Consider the following 17039-nt stretch of genomic DNA (forward strand, 5'->3'; position numbering starts at 1 on the left):
AAAAATGTTATTTTGTCAAATGTAAAATAAAAGAAAAATAGCCCATACATATTTTACATTAATATCACATCTTTAAGTCTTTTGTCACTTTTCCAGCAAGAAGATACCCATTGAACAAATTAAAACACTTATTTATGAGGCCATTTTAGGCTTTTTTTTTCTTCTTTTTTTTTTAAACAAATGCAAGTGAGCCCTTCAGTGAAAAAAAGCTGAACTTTTATTCTCTGAAAATGAACAGAGCTGTATAGTGGACAAACAACATGGAAGGCATTAGAAGACAGTCAAATGTGCATTGACTGATAAGGCTTTAGTTGTCATTCACACATTATTCGAGGATGCATAGATGATGCTAAATAACTGGAAGACTTGATGAATAGAAATGCTCTGATGTCGTGCACGTGCGTGTTTGTGACAACATTAATAGATAATATGAAAGAAGCCCAAGAGAATTTTGGCATCAGTGTTTCGGAAGGACAGTCTCCAGATGAAGGATCTTCTTCAAAACAGACGTTTCTCATAACTGTCACGAAAAGAAAAGATACAAATCACAGGACTGACTGACCACGGCATTTCCTGTCAAGAAAGACGGCTCCGGTGTTTATTTAAAGAGGAAGCCTGAACAACCACTGAAATGAAGAACCTGTACTGTGCCCAGATGGCAGGACTTCTTGCGAAATCGCTTGAGGTGCGGTCCCGTGCAAGTGCGTACCTGTGCAGACTGTGGACGCCGCCCTCCATTTGAGCCGATGCTGTTCTCTTTTCAAATCTCAGGTCTCCACTGTACATCATGGCTCTGACACAAAAAGACAATTGGTCAGCACATAGTTGCACTGCAATGATATAAGGTGATACTTTGAAAAGATTAAATTGATGTCCACACTACAGTAGTAACGGGGGGAAAAAAAAATAAAAAATCTCTGTCGATTAGGAAGTGTATTTGTAGGTTGACAGATCTACCCTCTGATAACTGGAGAGGTCTGTGTGCTTTTTGTAGCACACCAGAAATATTTTTGGGCCCTGAATCATTCAGTATTTTCACATCAAGTCATCAAGACATCATAACTGAAGTGAAACCAGTAAGACTGTAACCCTGTGCTGCAAGCATACCACTTGTAACCTTAAAACGTCATATACTGTAAATCGCACAAACTTTCTGTACAAGAAGGAACGCTGTGCAGAAAGGAGTGGAGTAATAAGCGGAAGTATACGCTTCCCACACCACAAAGTGCTGTGAGAATGCACTATGCACTATGATGTCACCAGTGTTCATTTTAACAAGAAATTTTATTTACAGTCTTGACATAAATTAAAGTATTGGTCATAATTTAGTCACTTGATCGTATTTTAGTTTTAAAAAAGAAAAAAAAATGATGAAATTATCAGTGTGTCAGAGCACGCACTGTATCCCCCCCCCAAACCCACCCACCCTGTGTGTACCTGAGCTGAGTGAGACTCTTGGTGCCGATATCCTGACAGGAGTGTTGGGTGCCGGCCAGCAAGTAGGGGACAAACTTGTGGATTGAGCCTTTGTCTTGCACAGCTCCTGAAACACCCTGAGCTACTTTGATTTTGTCACTTTCACTGTGGATACAAACACAAACACATGACAGGTCAGTTTTCCTAATAAACAATGATATAATTAAAGGTGTAAGAGACCAAGGGTAAAGACGGGCATTCACCAATCCATAGTATTCATCTTTTCCCACATCATCAGTTATTGTGACATCTTATTAACAATTTAACATGTTGACTATGTTCAAATGTGTGTGTTCACCTGCGAACAAATCAACTCACTCTCTTGGACAATGAGAGGTGTCAAGTAGCTCTGCCACTTCCTCATTTTGCGGGAGACTTAACGCATTATGACGCCTCCAGATTTCAGTCTGGATTTTTTTTTTTTTTAAGTCCATATCCAGTCAAAACAGCGAGGTTACATAGATTTGAGTCTGCTTGCTTTGATAGAAATAATAGTGAAAATATTTTGTTGCAGAAGATAAATTGGCAGACAGATTTTTTTCTGTGGAACCTATCAAGTTATATGCTGAAAAATCAGGTTGAAAGGCCTGAGCTCTATAAACAAATATTTGTTCAAATAAAGTCTGTGTATTGCCTTGAATATTTTCATTAGTATGACAATTTCACCAAAAATCATTTTATTTTGACCTATTGTGACACCTTAGTATTTCTAATCGATCGTATGACTCACAGCAGTACACAGGCTAATTACTGCCATCTTGTGGTCAACTTAATGTGCTCTTCATACTGCACTCAACAACTCCAAGCACATACAAGGTTGAGGAGTATGTTTTCACACCTGAAGTATCTGGTCTGCGACCCCAGGTTTTTGTCCATGGCATCCAGAGAGCCCATTCCACGGTACTTCTTTAGCCTGATGCCATCTGAGAAGAAATATTCACCGGGAGCTTCGTTGGTGGCGGCGAGCAGAGAGCCCATCATCACTGCACAAAGATGCAAGGGACAATTGAATTGTGAGAGAAAAGTGGTTTGGAAACTAACATGCAGCACATAATCCTTTTTATTCAGTTTAGAGTGACAATACAGTAAACAGTTTATAAACGATGCAATAAAAAAAAAAAAACACACACACAATTACAGTAAACACTTTTCGCAAAAAGTTAAGACTGATTGTTGTATTTTATTTACAGTGCTTTTAACGGTTCTACTGTTTGCTATTTTAATATATTGTTTTTTGTTGTGTTTTATGTTGGGCCCATTGTAACACTTTGAGGTTTGATTTCAAAAGTAAAGTGCTTTACAAAGAAAATGTATTATTATTATTACTATTATTACTATTATTATTATTATTATTATGACATTGTGGCGTTTTGTGTGAAATGCCAGGCTGAACCGAAAATGCAGTACAACCATACGTTTGAGTGTTGTTTTCTTGTTCAAACATGACAGAGACAAACTTTTTTTTTTTTCTTTTTACACTTGTATGAAAGTTTGGAAAGTTAAAATATTGAATCATCATCAATCCATTCTTTTATTTTATACTCCTAATTAGGGATGTAACGATTTCCAAACATCACGATACGATATCACAATATAAAGGTCACAATATGATAATTATCACGATATTGCGGGGGCGTTGGCGCTATTTAAAAAAGATCATATTATTTAAAAAAAAAAGCTCATACTAAAAAAAAAAAAGCACAATATTGTACTTTTGTACATAACAGCAATGCATATAAACCACCTACAATCTCTAATAGCAACGGTAGCACACAAGCACACATTGATCGCTTCTCAAGCAAATTAGGTTCCCCTTCATCTTACAATGAGCACAGATATTAAACATAGAAGGACAAAACATCCCTAATGAAAATTAAATTGCACTAATAAAATAGCCACTAGAGGGTGATAGAACTGCACAAATGGAAATCAACCTGACTTTTTTTTTTTTAACAGATGTGTTCCTTTAGTGTTAAATGTTGTGAACATGACGACGACGATATTGTTTTAATATCACGATGTCACGATATTGCCCTTATCATGACATCCCTACTGCTAATACTGATTAGGGTCGCTGGTGAGCTGACGCTGATTTCCAGATGACTGAGCAAGAAATGTGGTACAACTTGGGCAATTTGAAGTCTTTAATGAACCTAAGATTCAGTTTTTTTGGAATGTGGGAAGAAGCCAGAGTACCTGTATAAATCCCACAAAGCACAGAGAGAACATGAAAACTGCAAACAGGAAGGCCAAAGCTCAGATTCAAACTCCGAACTTCAGAACAGTGAGGCCAATGTTCTAAACATTTTCAACTGTGCTGCCTGGACTCATTCAAATTCTAATATTTCATAAGGGAAGCATGGCTAAAACTGAACAATGTGGAGGTCTAGCAGACTTATACCTGTGGATGCGCCGAGCGCCAGGGCTTTGGCGATGTGTCCGACAGTCTGAATGCCGCCATCGGCAATTACGGGCACACCAAAGTATCTGGCGTACTCGGACACCTTATAGACTGCTGTGGCTTGAGGTCTGCCGCAGGCCAGGACTGTTCGGAAGATAAGAGGGGAGGAGCATTTAGCTACAGAGATGTGAACACGTTTACAGCCTTTGACATGTAAAATAACTTGCACAATAAAATGGTATTCATCTTTCAGAGATGAATCTTGAAATTGATATTAAATTACAGTAACGTGTAAAAATGTATTATTTGTAATCAATAAGGCATGGTAGATGTGCTGAAGAGTCATGTTGTGAATGAACTGACCTCTCTGGCAATGAGAAAGATTAAGCTCTTAGCAGACATACATACTGTAGACCCCAAAATTACTGCTTTCAAAAATGTATTGTTTAGATAGTGAGATGTGTGGCGATGTCAGTGTGACATTTGCTTTCAACACAAAGGCGAGTGGTTAGTAAGTCTCAGATATTGAACATTTGGTTTACACAAGGCCAGCATTCCGTCTGTCAGACTACGTGAAAGAGGGTCCACTCGCAGGCCCCCTACAAACCCCCCATCGATTTATTACACACAGGACTGAGAGCCAGTAAAAAGACTGAAAAATGTTGGCTTGATGGACAGTGTGTGGTTTACACAGTATTACCTTCTTGCGTGATGCAAATGGACCCGCTGCCCATGCCGACTCTAAGCCCGTCCACTCCTGCATCGATCAAGTTTTTAGCTTGAGCAGTGGTCACCACTAAACGACAAGACCAAGCAAAAAATGTTGGAAAAATACAGTCTGTGCAGTAAGTATATTCTAACATAATCATAATTACAGAAAATCTAAATTAATGTTCATTAAAGTATTTGGTTCATTGCAATAATAAAACCTATTTTGCTCACACAGCCAGAATTCTGTCTAAAAGCTCATTGTGGTATTTAACCTGAACACAAAGTTAATATCAAACAATATATATTTTTGGGGAAATCCTGAAAAATGTGTACGCTTACCATTGCCACCAATGACCTGCAGGTTTGGGTACTTCTCTTTGATATATTTGATCATGTTGATCTGGAAGATTGAGTTACCCTGAGAAGAATCCTGTAAATGGAGGATATAACATCATTCATTATTTTCATATAAATGATAAGAAAAATGACTAAGAAATCAGAAGCAAATTTGGATGCTTCCTTTCCACTGCACACTATCAGCTCAACTCTACGCCTTGGTTTGGGAGAGCTTTCAAATTACCAAAGCACAAAATTACACCACATTCAATCCATCACTCGGTACCAGACATTAGGGATGTAACAATATCCAAACATCATGATACGATGTCACGATATGAATGTCACAATACGATAATTATCACGATATTGTGGGGATGTTGGCGATACAAAAAAGATCACAATATTGTAAAAAAAAAAAAAAAAAAAAAAAATTAGCTCACACTTAAAAAAAAAACAACAAAAAAAAAAACAACAATATTGTGATTTTTGTATTGTATTTGTACATTACGCAGCAATGCACATTAACCTACAATCTCTAATGAGTCCTCCACATATTGACTCGGTTCACTAGCATATTACGTGCCCCTTCATCTGACCAATAGTATGGATTTTAAACAGACGGGCCAAAACATGCCGTATGAAAATTAGACTACACTAACAAAAAAAAACAAAAACAAAAAAACTAGCCACCAGAGGGTGCTAGAACTGCACAAATGGAAATCAACTTGACTTTTAAAAAAAGATGTGCTGCTTTTAATATTGTGACATAATGATGACGATATATTGTGTCAGTTTTAATATCGCGATATCACGATATTGCTGTTATTGTTACATCCCTACCAGACATGGCAACAAACAGTGGAGAATGACTGTCTCCTATATTTATTGTACTTATTAAAACGGGGCTGCTGGTATAGAGACACATTTTATCAATTAGGAGGCAGCAAGAAAATAAAAAACTGAAGCCATGTGGACACAGTGGAGCAAAATAATGCTACATCCTGCGCTAAAACACACCAATAGGGTAGGCTATGCTAACATTAGCATCTGCTGGGGATGGATTCAGCAACAACAGCGATTAAGTGAAATTAGAGGTTTTCCTATCCTACAAAATATTCAAAAGCAGAACTAACAACACGGTAGAACTTTATATACCGCCCATCTTAGAATCAACTCTGCATACTTGTAACCACTACTGAACAAGAACGCGAAATCGTACCAGTTTTTGCCAATAGAACAGCGTCAATAGCGAGTCGAACCATGTCAAGTTGAGTATCTGCCATTACCGTGGAAAAGGGCAGTCGGTCGCTTAACAAATGTGTGCTTAGAATGTCTTTGTCCTCACCAGTGCAATCACATCCACCCCACTCTGCACAAGCAGGTCCAGGCGGTATTTGTCATCTTCATGTGTGCCGATGGCGGCGCCACATAGCAGCTGCTTGCTGGAGTCTTTGGAGGCCAGAGGGAAGTCTCGGTTCTTCTTCAGGTCAGTTCGGGCAATGATGGACACCAGGCAGCCGTCTTCATTTACAATGGGAAGTTTGCCTGGGAGAGGAGCATGGATTAAAAGACGGTTGTTTTCATGTTTCCATGGAAATGGAGAACATAGGTTCAATTGAGACAACAATGGCTGAGCACAGAACTGTTTGTTTATAATGCTTCTCCGGCAAAGTGGATGTTAACTACATGGCTCCATTGGAGTTGAAAAAAAAAAAAAAAAGAAGAAAAAAAAAAGAAGAAGAAATATTGACACGTGTCAAACTCTTAACACGTGTGCAAAAGGTATTCAAGGATGGGACCCAGAGGACTTGTGCAGGTGAGTCATCTATACGAAGGACAACAACTGGTCAGGCATGCATGCAACAGCTCCATGTCAATTGTCAACACTGATTTTGTCTGTATGCCAAATTTAAGGTGAACAACAACCAACAAAACGACGCAATCACACCAGGAAGGAAACCCAAAATTGTCTTCACCTTTCTTACTCCGCTGTAGAATTTCATTGGCTTCTTTCAGCGTCACACCAGCAGGAGCAATTACCAGATCCTCTCGCTTTGTCATTACCTGTCGAAAAAAGGTCACACACAAATCAACGACTGAAACATTAGAAAATTCCAGTCTCAGTTTCAGTTATTTTAATAGAAGAGTATACCAACAATTTTGCATATGTGTAAACTTTTACCCAACCTCCATCATATAATCCATCTGCAGAATTGCAAAATGAAATGTCAGCCACCTCACTAAGAGGCAGGTTGTGTTCCTCCTCCTTGAGAAAATCGATGTCTCGCGAAGAGATGATGCCAACCAGCTTGCTCCCCATTTTGCCGTCGTCCGTGATGGGAATACCACAGAAGCCGTGGCGGGCCTTGGCCTGAAAGACGTCCCTCACGAGGTGCTGAGGGCTCATCACCACCGGGTCTGTGATGAAGCCTTGCTCGTACCTCTGCAGTGGGGAGGAAAAACGAGGATGGGAAAGCGTTAACAGGCTATATTTCGACTACAACTAGTGACTCCAAACATATCAGTCAACATTCCATACCTTGACTTTACGGACTTCGTTGGCCTGGAACTCTGGAGTACAGTTGTGGTGGATGAAGCCGATACCGCCTGTTAACTTGGAGAAGAGCATACAACTGGTTGGAGATGAGACAATGTGATTTCAAGTGGGCCAGACATATTGTTAAATAATTTATATGTCTCTGGTAGTGTCAACACAAACAGATCATTAATATGTTTCTTAATTATAAGTCTGATATAAGTGTTGAATCTCATGAGATCTTGTCAGACAATCTGAGTGAGTGAGTGTTGGGTGTCATGCTTGCTTGCTTACTGCCATCGCGATGGCCATGGTGGCCTCAGTGACTGTGTCCATGGGGGAAGATACAAAGGGAGTTTTCATTGTGATTTGTTTGGTAAGCGCCGAGGTCAGGTCCTGTTGACAGGAGGATAATTGACAAGTGCACGTACATCACATGTCCATTAGAGGGACAACAATTTATCATTCATCGACAACTAATTGATTGGTGAATCAATTAATGAATTAATCATAAACATTCGTGACAACAGATTAATCATGTTGAGCTCTTGTTTAACTTAAAATTGTCCAAATCCATAGAATTACGGCCTCTCAACAACAGTAGATATTCTCAAATTTTTGTAGTCCTCCATGAAAGATGATGGACTTCCAGTTTTTTCAAAATCAAACGTAAAAGCCGATGTTCACAAATGTCTAATTTAGGGCTGCCACAAACAACTATTTTGCTAGTCAACTAATCACCAACAGTAGTCGCGATTAGTCGAGTAATCGGATCGGATCGTCAGCATCCTTAAGTAATTGCCCAAAGTCTTTTTTAAGACATCGTTGCCACATTTATTATTTAGCCATAACATCGCTGTGTTACAGGCCAAACCTGGCCCTTTAAGTGCTGTAGTGCCGCACTTTGGCGCGGGAGGGCGGTGTTGTTTTGGAAAGAGAAGGAGACCGGAAGAGCTTGTGTGTGTGCACGGTCTCTGGTTTAGGAGTGCTAAAATAAAAGTTTGTGTGAAACAACAAAAACGTACGGAGCCCCTCTAGTGTCAGGGTCTGATTTTTTTTTTTTTTTTTTTTGCTAATCTGTGCCCACAGTTTAGCAATCTGTACCCACAGTTTATTAAACTGTACCCACAGTTTAACAATCTGTACCCACAGTTTGGTAAACTGTACCCACAGTTTAGCAATCTGTACTGTACCCACAGTTTAATATACCCACAGTTTAGCAATCTGTACGGTACCCACAGTTTACTATACCCACAGTTTATCAATCTGTACTGTACCCACAGTTTACTATACCCACAGTTTAGCAATCTGTACGGTACCCACAGTTTACTATACCCACAGTTTAGCAATTTGTACCGTACCCACAGTTTACTAATCTGTACCCACAGTTTACGAAACCATACCCACGGTTTAGCTCTTCTGTGGTGTTATGTAATACGGATGCGCATGCAACGTTGGAGTGGTTGCTTGACAGCAGTATTAGCAGCGAACAGCTGCTTCTTTTCATCTTAAACTGTAGACTTATGTATTCAGTTGATGTGTAATGTTGCGCTTGTGCCACTGTGACGCGCTCGAACACTTTTCTTCTTTCTTTCTTTTACTTCCGCGCCAAGTCTGAAAGCTGTTGAAATGCAGACGTGTTTTGTTGTGCTCCGCAATTAATACGCCATACTTGGCTAAAGAAATTTCATCTTTAAGATTAAAAATAAATAAATATATAAATAAATAAATAAATAAATAAAAAGCAGCCGCTGCTAATACTGCTGTCAAGCAACCACTCGAACGTTGCGTGCGCATGCGTATTACATGACGCCACAGAAGTGCTAAACCATGAGTACGGTTTACTAAACTGTGGGTACAGATTGTTAAACTGTGGGTACAGATTGTTAAACTGTGGGTACAGGTGACTAAACTGTGGGTACAGCTGACTAAACTGTGGGTACAGATTAGCAAAAAAATAAATAAAAATTCAGACTCTGACACCAGAGGGGCTCCGTAAAAACGAGAGTCTGCCTGCTCAGTCTTCATACCATCGGTTAGGAGGTCCCTGGCAGGAGAAGAGGACTTAACAGCTGTAACAACGTTGCACGTTTTATCACACAGTGTGTGCTAAATACTGAAAGCGCCTCCGTTAACGTCCATGTTAGTGATGAAGAAGGTCATTGGCTAATTGCAGTTTTGATGGTAGACAGTCAATTTCTAATTTTAGTCAACATTTATGGCTATAACTCTTCTGCTCGAAACAAACAAATGTTAGAAAGTGTTACTGCAGAGGTGATTGAGCTTAAAGCTCTTCATCCGACGGATTTGATTTTAATGGGAGGTGACTGGAATATGGTTCCTGATGAATGGGATGATCGATGGCCCTCCAGATTTGATAGTCATCATTTTAATCCACTTATGGAAGGCTTTATCAGAGATAATAGAATGATTGATATTTGGAGGAATCAAAATCCTGGGAAGAAACAATTCTCTTGGTACAAACCAAATGGTACTGCAAAATCAAGAATTGACTACTGGCTTGCTGCAGGAGCGCTTGAAGAATTTATTTCTGAAGTATCAATTTCAAAGGCTCCTTTGACTGATCACTGTGTTGTTGAATTGAAATTGAACTCAACTTACAGGGAAAAGGTAAACAAAAGTTATTGGAAATTTAACTCTACTCTATTAAAAAATGAAGAATATTGTTCCAAAATAAGAGACATTATAAAGGAAATTGAAAATGACATTAGCATAACTAGCTTTTGCAATAAGTGGGAATATGTTAAATACAAAGTCAGAGAATTTTCTATTATTACAAGCAAAAAATTGAACAGGGAAAAAAGCAGGGAAGAGAGAAATTTGTTTTGTGAGATTAGTCAGTGTTGTAGTAAAACGGATGTGACTAATGATGATAAGGAAAAATTATTGCTTCTGCAGTCCAAACTTGATGATATCTTTTTGAAGAGAGCGCAGGGTGCTTTTGTAAGATCGAGAGCAAAATGGATGGAAGAGGGGGAAAAAAACTCAACCTACTTCAGCAGGATGGAAAAAAGACGGCAAGAATATAAGGCTATAACGAGCTTGTTAATTGATGGAAAAGAATGTAAAGATAAGCAAAGTATTGAGAAGGAGGTTTTTGCATTTTATAGTAATCTCTATTCATCTGTTCACTCATCTTCTGATGTAACCATTTTTTTTGACCAAATTGCAAATCTCCAGCCAAACATTGATGTTACATTTAAAGATATATGTGATGCAGATTTAAAATTGGAAGAACTTGATGCGGTCAGTTTGAGATTGTCCATCAACAAAAGTCCTGGATCCGATGGGCTCACGGCCAATTTCTACCATTTTTTCTGGAGTGATGTCCGATGTTTATTGTTTAAAGCTATACAGGAATGTATCGAGAAACAAGAACTGATGCCGAGTATGAAGCAAGGACTGATAACACTAATTCCTAAGCACAACAAAGATAAAAGGTTATTGGACAATTTAAGACCTATCACACTTCTCAATACCGATTATAAATTGCTATCTGGATGTTTAGCAGCTAGATTGAAACAAGGTTTGTCAAATCTTATTGATGAAACACAATCTGGTTTTTTGAGTGGACGTTCTATTCATAACAATATACGTTTGGTGTTAGATCTGGTTGATTATAGTCATATATTGTCGAGGGAGGGATTCATTCTCTTCCTTGACTTTTATAAGGCATTCGATTCAGTCGAACACCCCTTCATATTGAATACTCTCAACTATTTTGGTTTTGGTCGGAAATTTATTAATCTGATTGGTATGTTATATAAGGACATTAATAGTTCTGTGGCTTTGGAACATGGTACCTGCCAAAGATTTCAAGTCAATAGGGGTATTAGACAGGGTTGTAACAGCTCGCCTTTGTTATTCATTCTAGTAGCAGAACTTTTAGCGATTAGGATAAAAAATAGTGGTATTGAAGGAATAAACATTTTCGAGAGAAAGATTTTAATTAGTCAATTTGCGGATGACACGACACTATTCTTAAAGAATGAAAGACAAATTCCTGAAGTTTTATCCTTGATTAATCAATTCTCCAGAGCATCAGGCCTAAAACTAAATATTGATAAATGTGTATTGTTTGCCCTTCATGACCAACCAGCACCCTCAATTTGTAACATTGCCGTTAAAACTAAAGTCACTTACTTAGGCATTGTTGTTACCAAAGACAGGGAATTAAGGGAAAAAGAAAATGTATGCAAAAATGTAGATAAATGTAAATCCATTCTAAATTCTTGGCTACAGAGGGACATTTCTATATTTGGTCGGGTCTTGCTTTCTAAAATGGAAAGTCTCTCAAGAATTATTTATCCCGCCTTTTCTCTCGAAATTTCTGAGAAATTGGCTAAACTCATCAATACTATAAACTTCCAATTTATTTGGAAAAAGAAATGTCAATATATAAGAAGAGCTGATGTGGTCAAAAGTATTGAAGAGGGAGGGTTGAATGCAATCGACTTTACAGTTATGAATGGTGCTTTAAAATTGAAATGGCTCAATTCATTTATTTTGCATAAAGATTCTTTTTGGTTTACCATTCCTAATGCGATTTTTCTAAAATTGGGTGGAATTGATTTTCTTTTGCGCTGTGATTATGATGTATGTAAACTGCCTGTGAAGCTGTCTGATTATCACCAACAAGCTCTTCGTTTCTGGAATCTGATATATAAGCATAATTTTACACCCCACAATTCACCCCTGTGGAATAATAACTATATTCTCGCCAATCGGAAGTCATTGTTTTTGGGACACTGGATGGATAAAGGGATTTGGGCTGTTTCACATCTTATGAACAAACATGGTGATTTTTTAAATCATACAGACTTTTGTGTTAAATACAACCTTCAATGTTCATTTAAGGAATTTAATAGAGTTATTAAAGCCATTCCAGCCCAATTTAAAGCAATGACTCAGCAATTGGTGATACATTCTAATGTATCTGAAATGTGTTCACTATATTTGGAAGGAGTTTTCTTTGGGAGCAAACAATTGCCTAATACACTTTTTAGGAGGGTATTAACTGAACGGTACTATCCGTTCTTACTTAAAAGAAAATATATTCTACGGGATTACAGTGATGCTGATGCAAAAAGGATAAGGAAACGTTTCATATCATATCCGATTCCTCATAAAGCGAAAGAAGTTAATTTTAAAATATTAAATGATATTTATCCTTCTTAACCACTTTTTGCATATAAGATTTAATTGGGACAATAATTTGTGTGTATTTTGTGAGAATGACATCGAAACAGTGGAACATATCTTCTTTGATTGTGAACACATTTCAGAATTTTGGTGCGCTGTACAAAGCTGGTTATTATCCAAAAACATTACACTGTGTCCTTTTAATTGGATGTCAGTTAAAGTTGGAATTTTGTTACAGGAAAAGAATTTGGACTTTTTGGTTAACAATTTAATTTCTCTTGCAAAACTTTTATTCATAGATGCAGATACCTCAAGGTGAAGCCCCACATCAATAGTTGGAAGAATGATCTCAAATTGTACAAAAAATCATTACATTTCATGACTAACAGAACTGCCCAGAGACTATTTTCTTTACTGGACCAGTACCTTCTTTTGGACTAAATTCCTCACTTTTTTTTTTTTTCCTCTGTTTTGTTTGTTTGTTTGTTGTTCAACTGCGAAGTGTATAGTTTGTGACAAAGTGTGCCTTAATTGTTTGTAATTTGAATGAATAATAAAAAAAAAAATAAATAAAAAAAATAAAAAAATAAAAAAAAAAAAAAAAAAAAAAAAAACGTCCATGTTAGCACTTAGCTACGCTAACCATCCAAATAACTTACAGTGGCTGAGATGAGCCACTGTCCCTCGCCGTCAAAAGGATTTGACAAAAGGTGCTTCCGTCTCAAATGCTCATGCATTGCCAGTGTGCTGCCGTGAAAGGCAAGGTCTGTCTTGCATATTCTACATTGAACATTATTTGCTTTAGCGTCTTTGTAGAAATGTTCCCAAACTTGCGAAGTCCGATGTCGTTAGCCATGATAGCATACTGTGTACAGCTGGTGCTAACGTCACGTCTGACCCGGATTAATGCTAGTGCGCATGTGCGTACATGATGGCAGTCAAACGAGCGGTTGAGGCAGTTTTGGAATTAAAAACAAATATAGGCCTGATATATATATATATATTAGGTAAAATTGACTAGTCGACTATTTAAATTAGCCGTCAACGCTTTTGGTCGTCGACTAGTTGACTAATCTTGGCAGCCCTAGTCTAATTTGCCAACAATGGCTTTTACAATGATGAACATTTTTTTTGACCAATTTTCTGACATGTTACAAACCAAACCAGGAACTGAAAATAATTTATTTATATTTTTGTGATTTCTGCACTGTCAATTTGACATATTTTTTTTAAATGAATGGATGGAAATTAAAACGTTTATTTCAATCAGATTTATCAATTAATCGATTATAAATAATTGTTTGTTGCAATCCCAATGTCCATACAATGACACATGTAAGACTTAATCATAAATTAAGATAGGCCTCTTGAGATCTGATAGGCACATTGACAATTTCAATTATTGGAAATAAACTGAACAGGATGGGTTATTATACTAAATTAGAAAGTAGTTTTGTGGGATGATACAATTCTCTGCTCTAGTTTATAATAAATAATTCATATTGAGCTTTAGTGAGGGCACATTTGTAATCCACAGTTTAATACCACTACATGTGCGTTAATCAGATTTGCCATGTTGGTCAACATGCGATGACCATCCAATCCATCTCGACTTACCACTTGATCTGCAGTGAAGTCAATGTAGCCCGGCAGAATGAGGAAGTCACTGAAAGTGAGAAGACAAGGTTTATTTAGCTCATCACCAGTCATCTATAGTTGAGCAACCAAATTGGAACCCCATCAAGCATCAAACAAATCTGATGTCACACCAGTTTTAAGTAAATCTCAGGCTTCAGGTCAGCTTGTTTTGCTCCATCTTTTGCATTTTTTATTTGACAGAAAACTTTTCCCAATTCCAGCAATCACTATAAAAAAAAAAACTTCCTGTACTATTGATCTTTAGAAGGTGAGTAGTGTTAGCTACTTCACTTTATTGTTTCATTTAATCTATCTGGCGTCCATTTTGTATAGAATTTAACCTCACTAGGGGTTGCAGGTGAACTGCAGACTAACACCAACCAATGCCGGAAATGGACAGGCCCGAAATTCCCTATGGCCACCACGCTCTTCAGAATGACATCTTTGAGTCTTCTTTCAAAGCATTTGGGCCCATGCGCAAGTAGCATGGATGCATGATGATGGCAAAACTAAAAAAAGAACTAACGATGCCCACAACAGTCTGTTGAAGCATGAGACTTAGAATGCTTTGAAGGTGTGATTCATTTTCATATACTGATCAACTCAGTGAGTTTACTTACTGTATACTAACCTAAGGTATCCAAAAAAGAAGAAACCCCTGCTATTATGCATTAATCATTAGCTTTAAATATGTCAAAGGTGTAAATGTAAACATTTGATTCGATTGCAACCATTGTGTACAAATACTTTGGGAGCGCTAAAGACAAAACGCCTTGCCGAGCCAATTGTACATTTAAGAGTTTGAGGGAACAGAGAGCCTGGTGCATGATATCATGCGAAATGTTGTGGATTATTTGGTGTTTGAAAATATTTTATTTGGATTCAACACAGATATATTTAGACTGCTTTCAAGGAGGTCTACAGAAAGCAGATAGTATTTATTGTGAAAAGGCTAAAATTCCAAGGATTAGGAGCATTTTAAATTAAACAAGGTCTCTCTTAATCAATTATCAAAAGTTGCATCGATTCATTTGACAATAGATTAGTTGTCGATTAATCATTGTACTATACTCGCCAGTGTTTTCATTTTGTATTCAACGTGTGTTTGACGGTCCATTTTAATAATCAGCTGAAAGAGCATCTGAGACTGAACCGGTCACCAGCCAATCACAAGCCACCAAGCCGCCATTCAAACGCACATTTCTTTTTACAGGTTGCGAAGTACAGCCGTAAACGCATCATTGTATGTTCATTATGACTCCACGTGTCTCACTACAACAAATTTCATGTTTCATTCCGGTTTACCCCAATTGTGTTTTTAAGTTGTTTAAGCTAGGGCTCGATCAAGGCGTGTTGTTCCGCACCAAATTCATCAAATCATGCCGATATGAACCTAGCTCTATGAAGTGGGGCAGCTCGGATCTTCCTCAACCTGTTTTTATTAGGTTAGGCATGATGAAAATGAAGATTTAGGGGCTAATCAGGGGTCTACTCACAAGAGCGCAAGGCTGTGAACTTACTTGTACGTGAGTCCATCTCCTCCGTTTACCAACTGTTGTCCGGTCAGTCCGTCCTCTGGGACGTTATCGCCGATCTGTCCACTAAAAAGGTTTCCTGCCATGAGATCCAATGACACCTTCACTGTTCTCTGAAGTAAGAAAATTACTAAGTAAATAATAAAATAAAAAGGCGAGGCTATGTCCAATGTGTACACATAGACCGCGCGGGGAAAGACCTAGATCAGAACTTTCTTCTTGCCCCCTTTTCCTTTGGGCACGGTCCTTAGAGCAAGTGTCAAGCGGTTCGGGGTGGCCGTGAAGAAGCGTGGCGAAGCCCTCTGACGTTCGGACTCGTTCCACCATGTGCTTCCTGTCTGACAGCTCGTAGTGACGTCATGTCCGCTCCGACCCCTGTTATTCGTGGGAGATATGGACCGGACAATTATTAGAGGCCTATTTTTAAAAAGGGAGGTCGCCATTTATTTTCAGTCAATAAAAAACAGGCGGAAACGTTGAGTAATATAACTAATATTATTGCGTGGATTATATATAGCGCTAATGTTACACAATCTTACGTTTGAAAAAACATGTTCTATATACGTAAACTATTTGATACAATAATTATCTAGTAATTGTTAAAACATGTTACTGTACTGTAGCCTACTATACTTCTCCTGTTTACCTACATGGTCATCCACGACCTCGCCCCTCCCTACCTGTCTGATCTCCCACAAGTGTCCATTATCCCCGCTCGCTCAGGTCCTCCTCCTCCATTTATCTCTCCGTTCCGCCAGCTCGCCTCAGCATTATGACTGCGGGCAGAGCCGCTCTGCCCCACAGCTCTGGAAACACTCTGCCACCCGACCTCAGAAACAGTGACTCTCTCTCTCTCTCTCTCTCTTTTTCAAATCAAAACACACCTGTTCCGGACTGCTTACTCCACTTAATGTTTCCTGCCAGTTTTTCCTTTCTACTGTATTGATTTTATGCCCTTTTATTTTTATTTTTTAATTGATGCTCAAAACAAATATTACAGTACTATTGATATGTTAGGTGGCCCGGATCAAGGAAAGGAATACGTCCTAAGATAAAACTTTGCCTGCTTCTGCAATGTTCTTTTCGTGCATCTAAAATTGTTTCAAGCATTCACACGCCAATACTTTGTGAACAAAAGTGCGATGCCCCATTGAGCTATGTTAATGCACGCTTTTCTTTCACATTCACTTTATTGTGGGCTACTGGGCTGAAAGTGGGTCGCACCAACAAAGTGACTGAA

General features: G+C 38.3%; 1 protein-coding gene across 2 annotated transcripts; it reads right to left on the reverse strand.

Moving 5' to 3' along the window:
• Positions 1-199: 199 nt before the first annotated feature.
• Positions 200-16628, reverse strand: impdh2 (IMP (inosine 5'-monophosphate) dehydrogenase 2). Of its 2 annotated transcripts, XM_077514838.1 has the most exons (16): positions 16480-16628; positions 16000-16216; positions 15785-15912; positions 14244-14292; positions 7758-7859; positions 7467-7541; positions 7164-7370; positions 6904-6991; positions 6273-6472; positions 4928-5018; positions 4578-4673; positions 3878-4021; positions 2315-2459; positions 1438-1581; positions 710-793; positions 200-520 (listed from the first exon to the last, which is right to left on the reverse strand). In XM_077514838.1, the coding sequence occupies exons 3-16, from the start codon at positions 15883-15885 to the stop codon at positions 499-501; spliced, it is 1548 nt and encodes a 515-aa protein (XP_077370964.1). In that variant the 5' UTR covers positions 15886-15912; positions 16000-16216; positions 16480-16628; the 3' UTR covers positions 200-498. The 2 variants fall into 2 exon arrangements, with proteins under 2 accessions (XP_077370964.1, XP_077370963.1); XM_077514837.1 differs by having other exon boundaries at positions 15785-16216.
• Between the last annotated feature and the right edge of the window lie 411 nt (positions 16629-17039).

Source organism: Festucalex cinctus, chromosome 2 (genome assembly GCF_051991245.1).
Source record: "Festucalex cinctus isolate MCC-2025b chromosome 2, RoL_Fcin_1.0, whole genome shotgun sequence".
In the NCBI taxonomy this organism is placed as follows: Eukaryota; Metazoa; Chordata; class Actinopteri; order Syngnathiformes; family Syngnathidae; genus Festucalex; species Festucalex cinctus.

Excerpts from the sequence above, each read along its gene's own strand:
- impdh2 (XM_077514838.1), bottom strand. The coding sequence starts at position 15,885 with ATGGCAGGAAACCTTTTTAGTGGACAGATCGGCGATAACGTCCCAGAG. Across the intron at positions 5,019-6,272 it reads GGGTGGATGTGATTGCACTG|GATTCTTCTCAGGGTAACTC; the intron begins GTGAGGACAAAG and ends CTCCATTTACAG. Across the intron at positions 2,460-3,877 it reads GGCGCTCGGCGCATCCACAG|TGATGATGGGCTCTCTGCTC; the intron begins GTATAAGTCTGC and ends ATCTTTGTGCAG.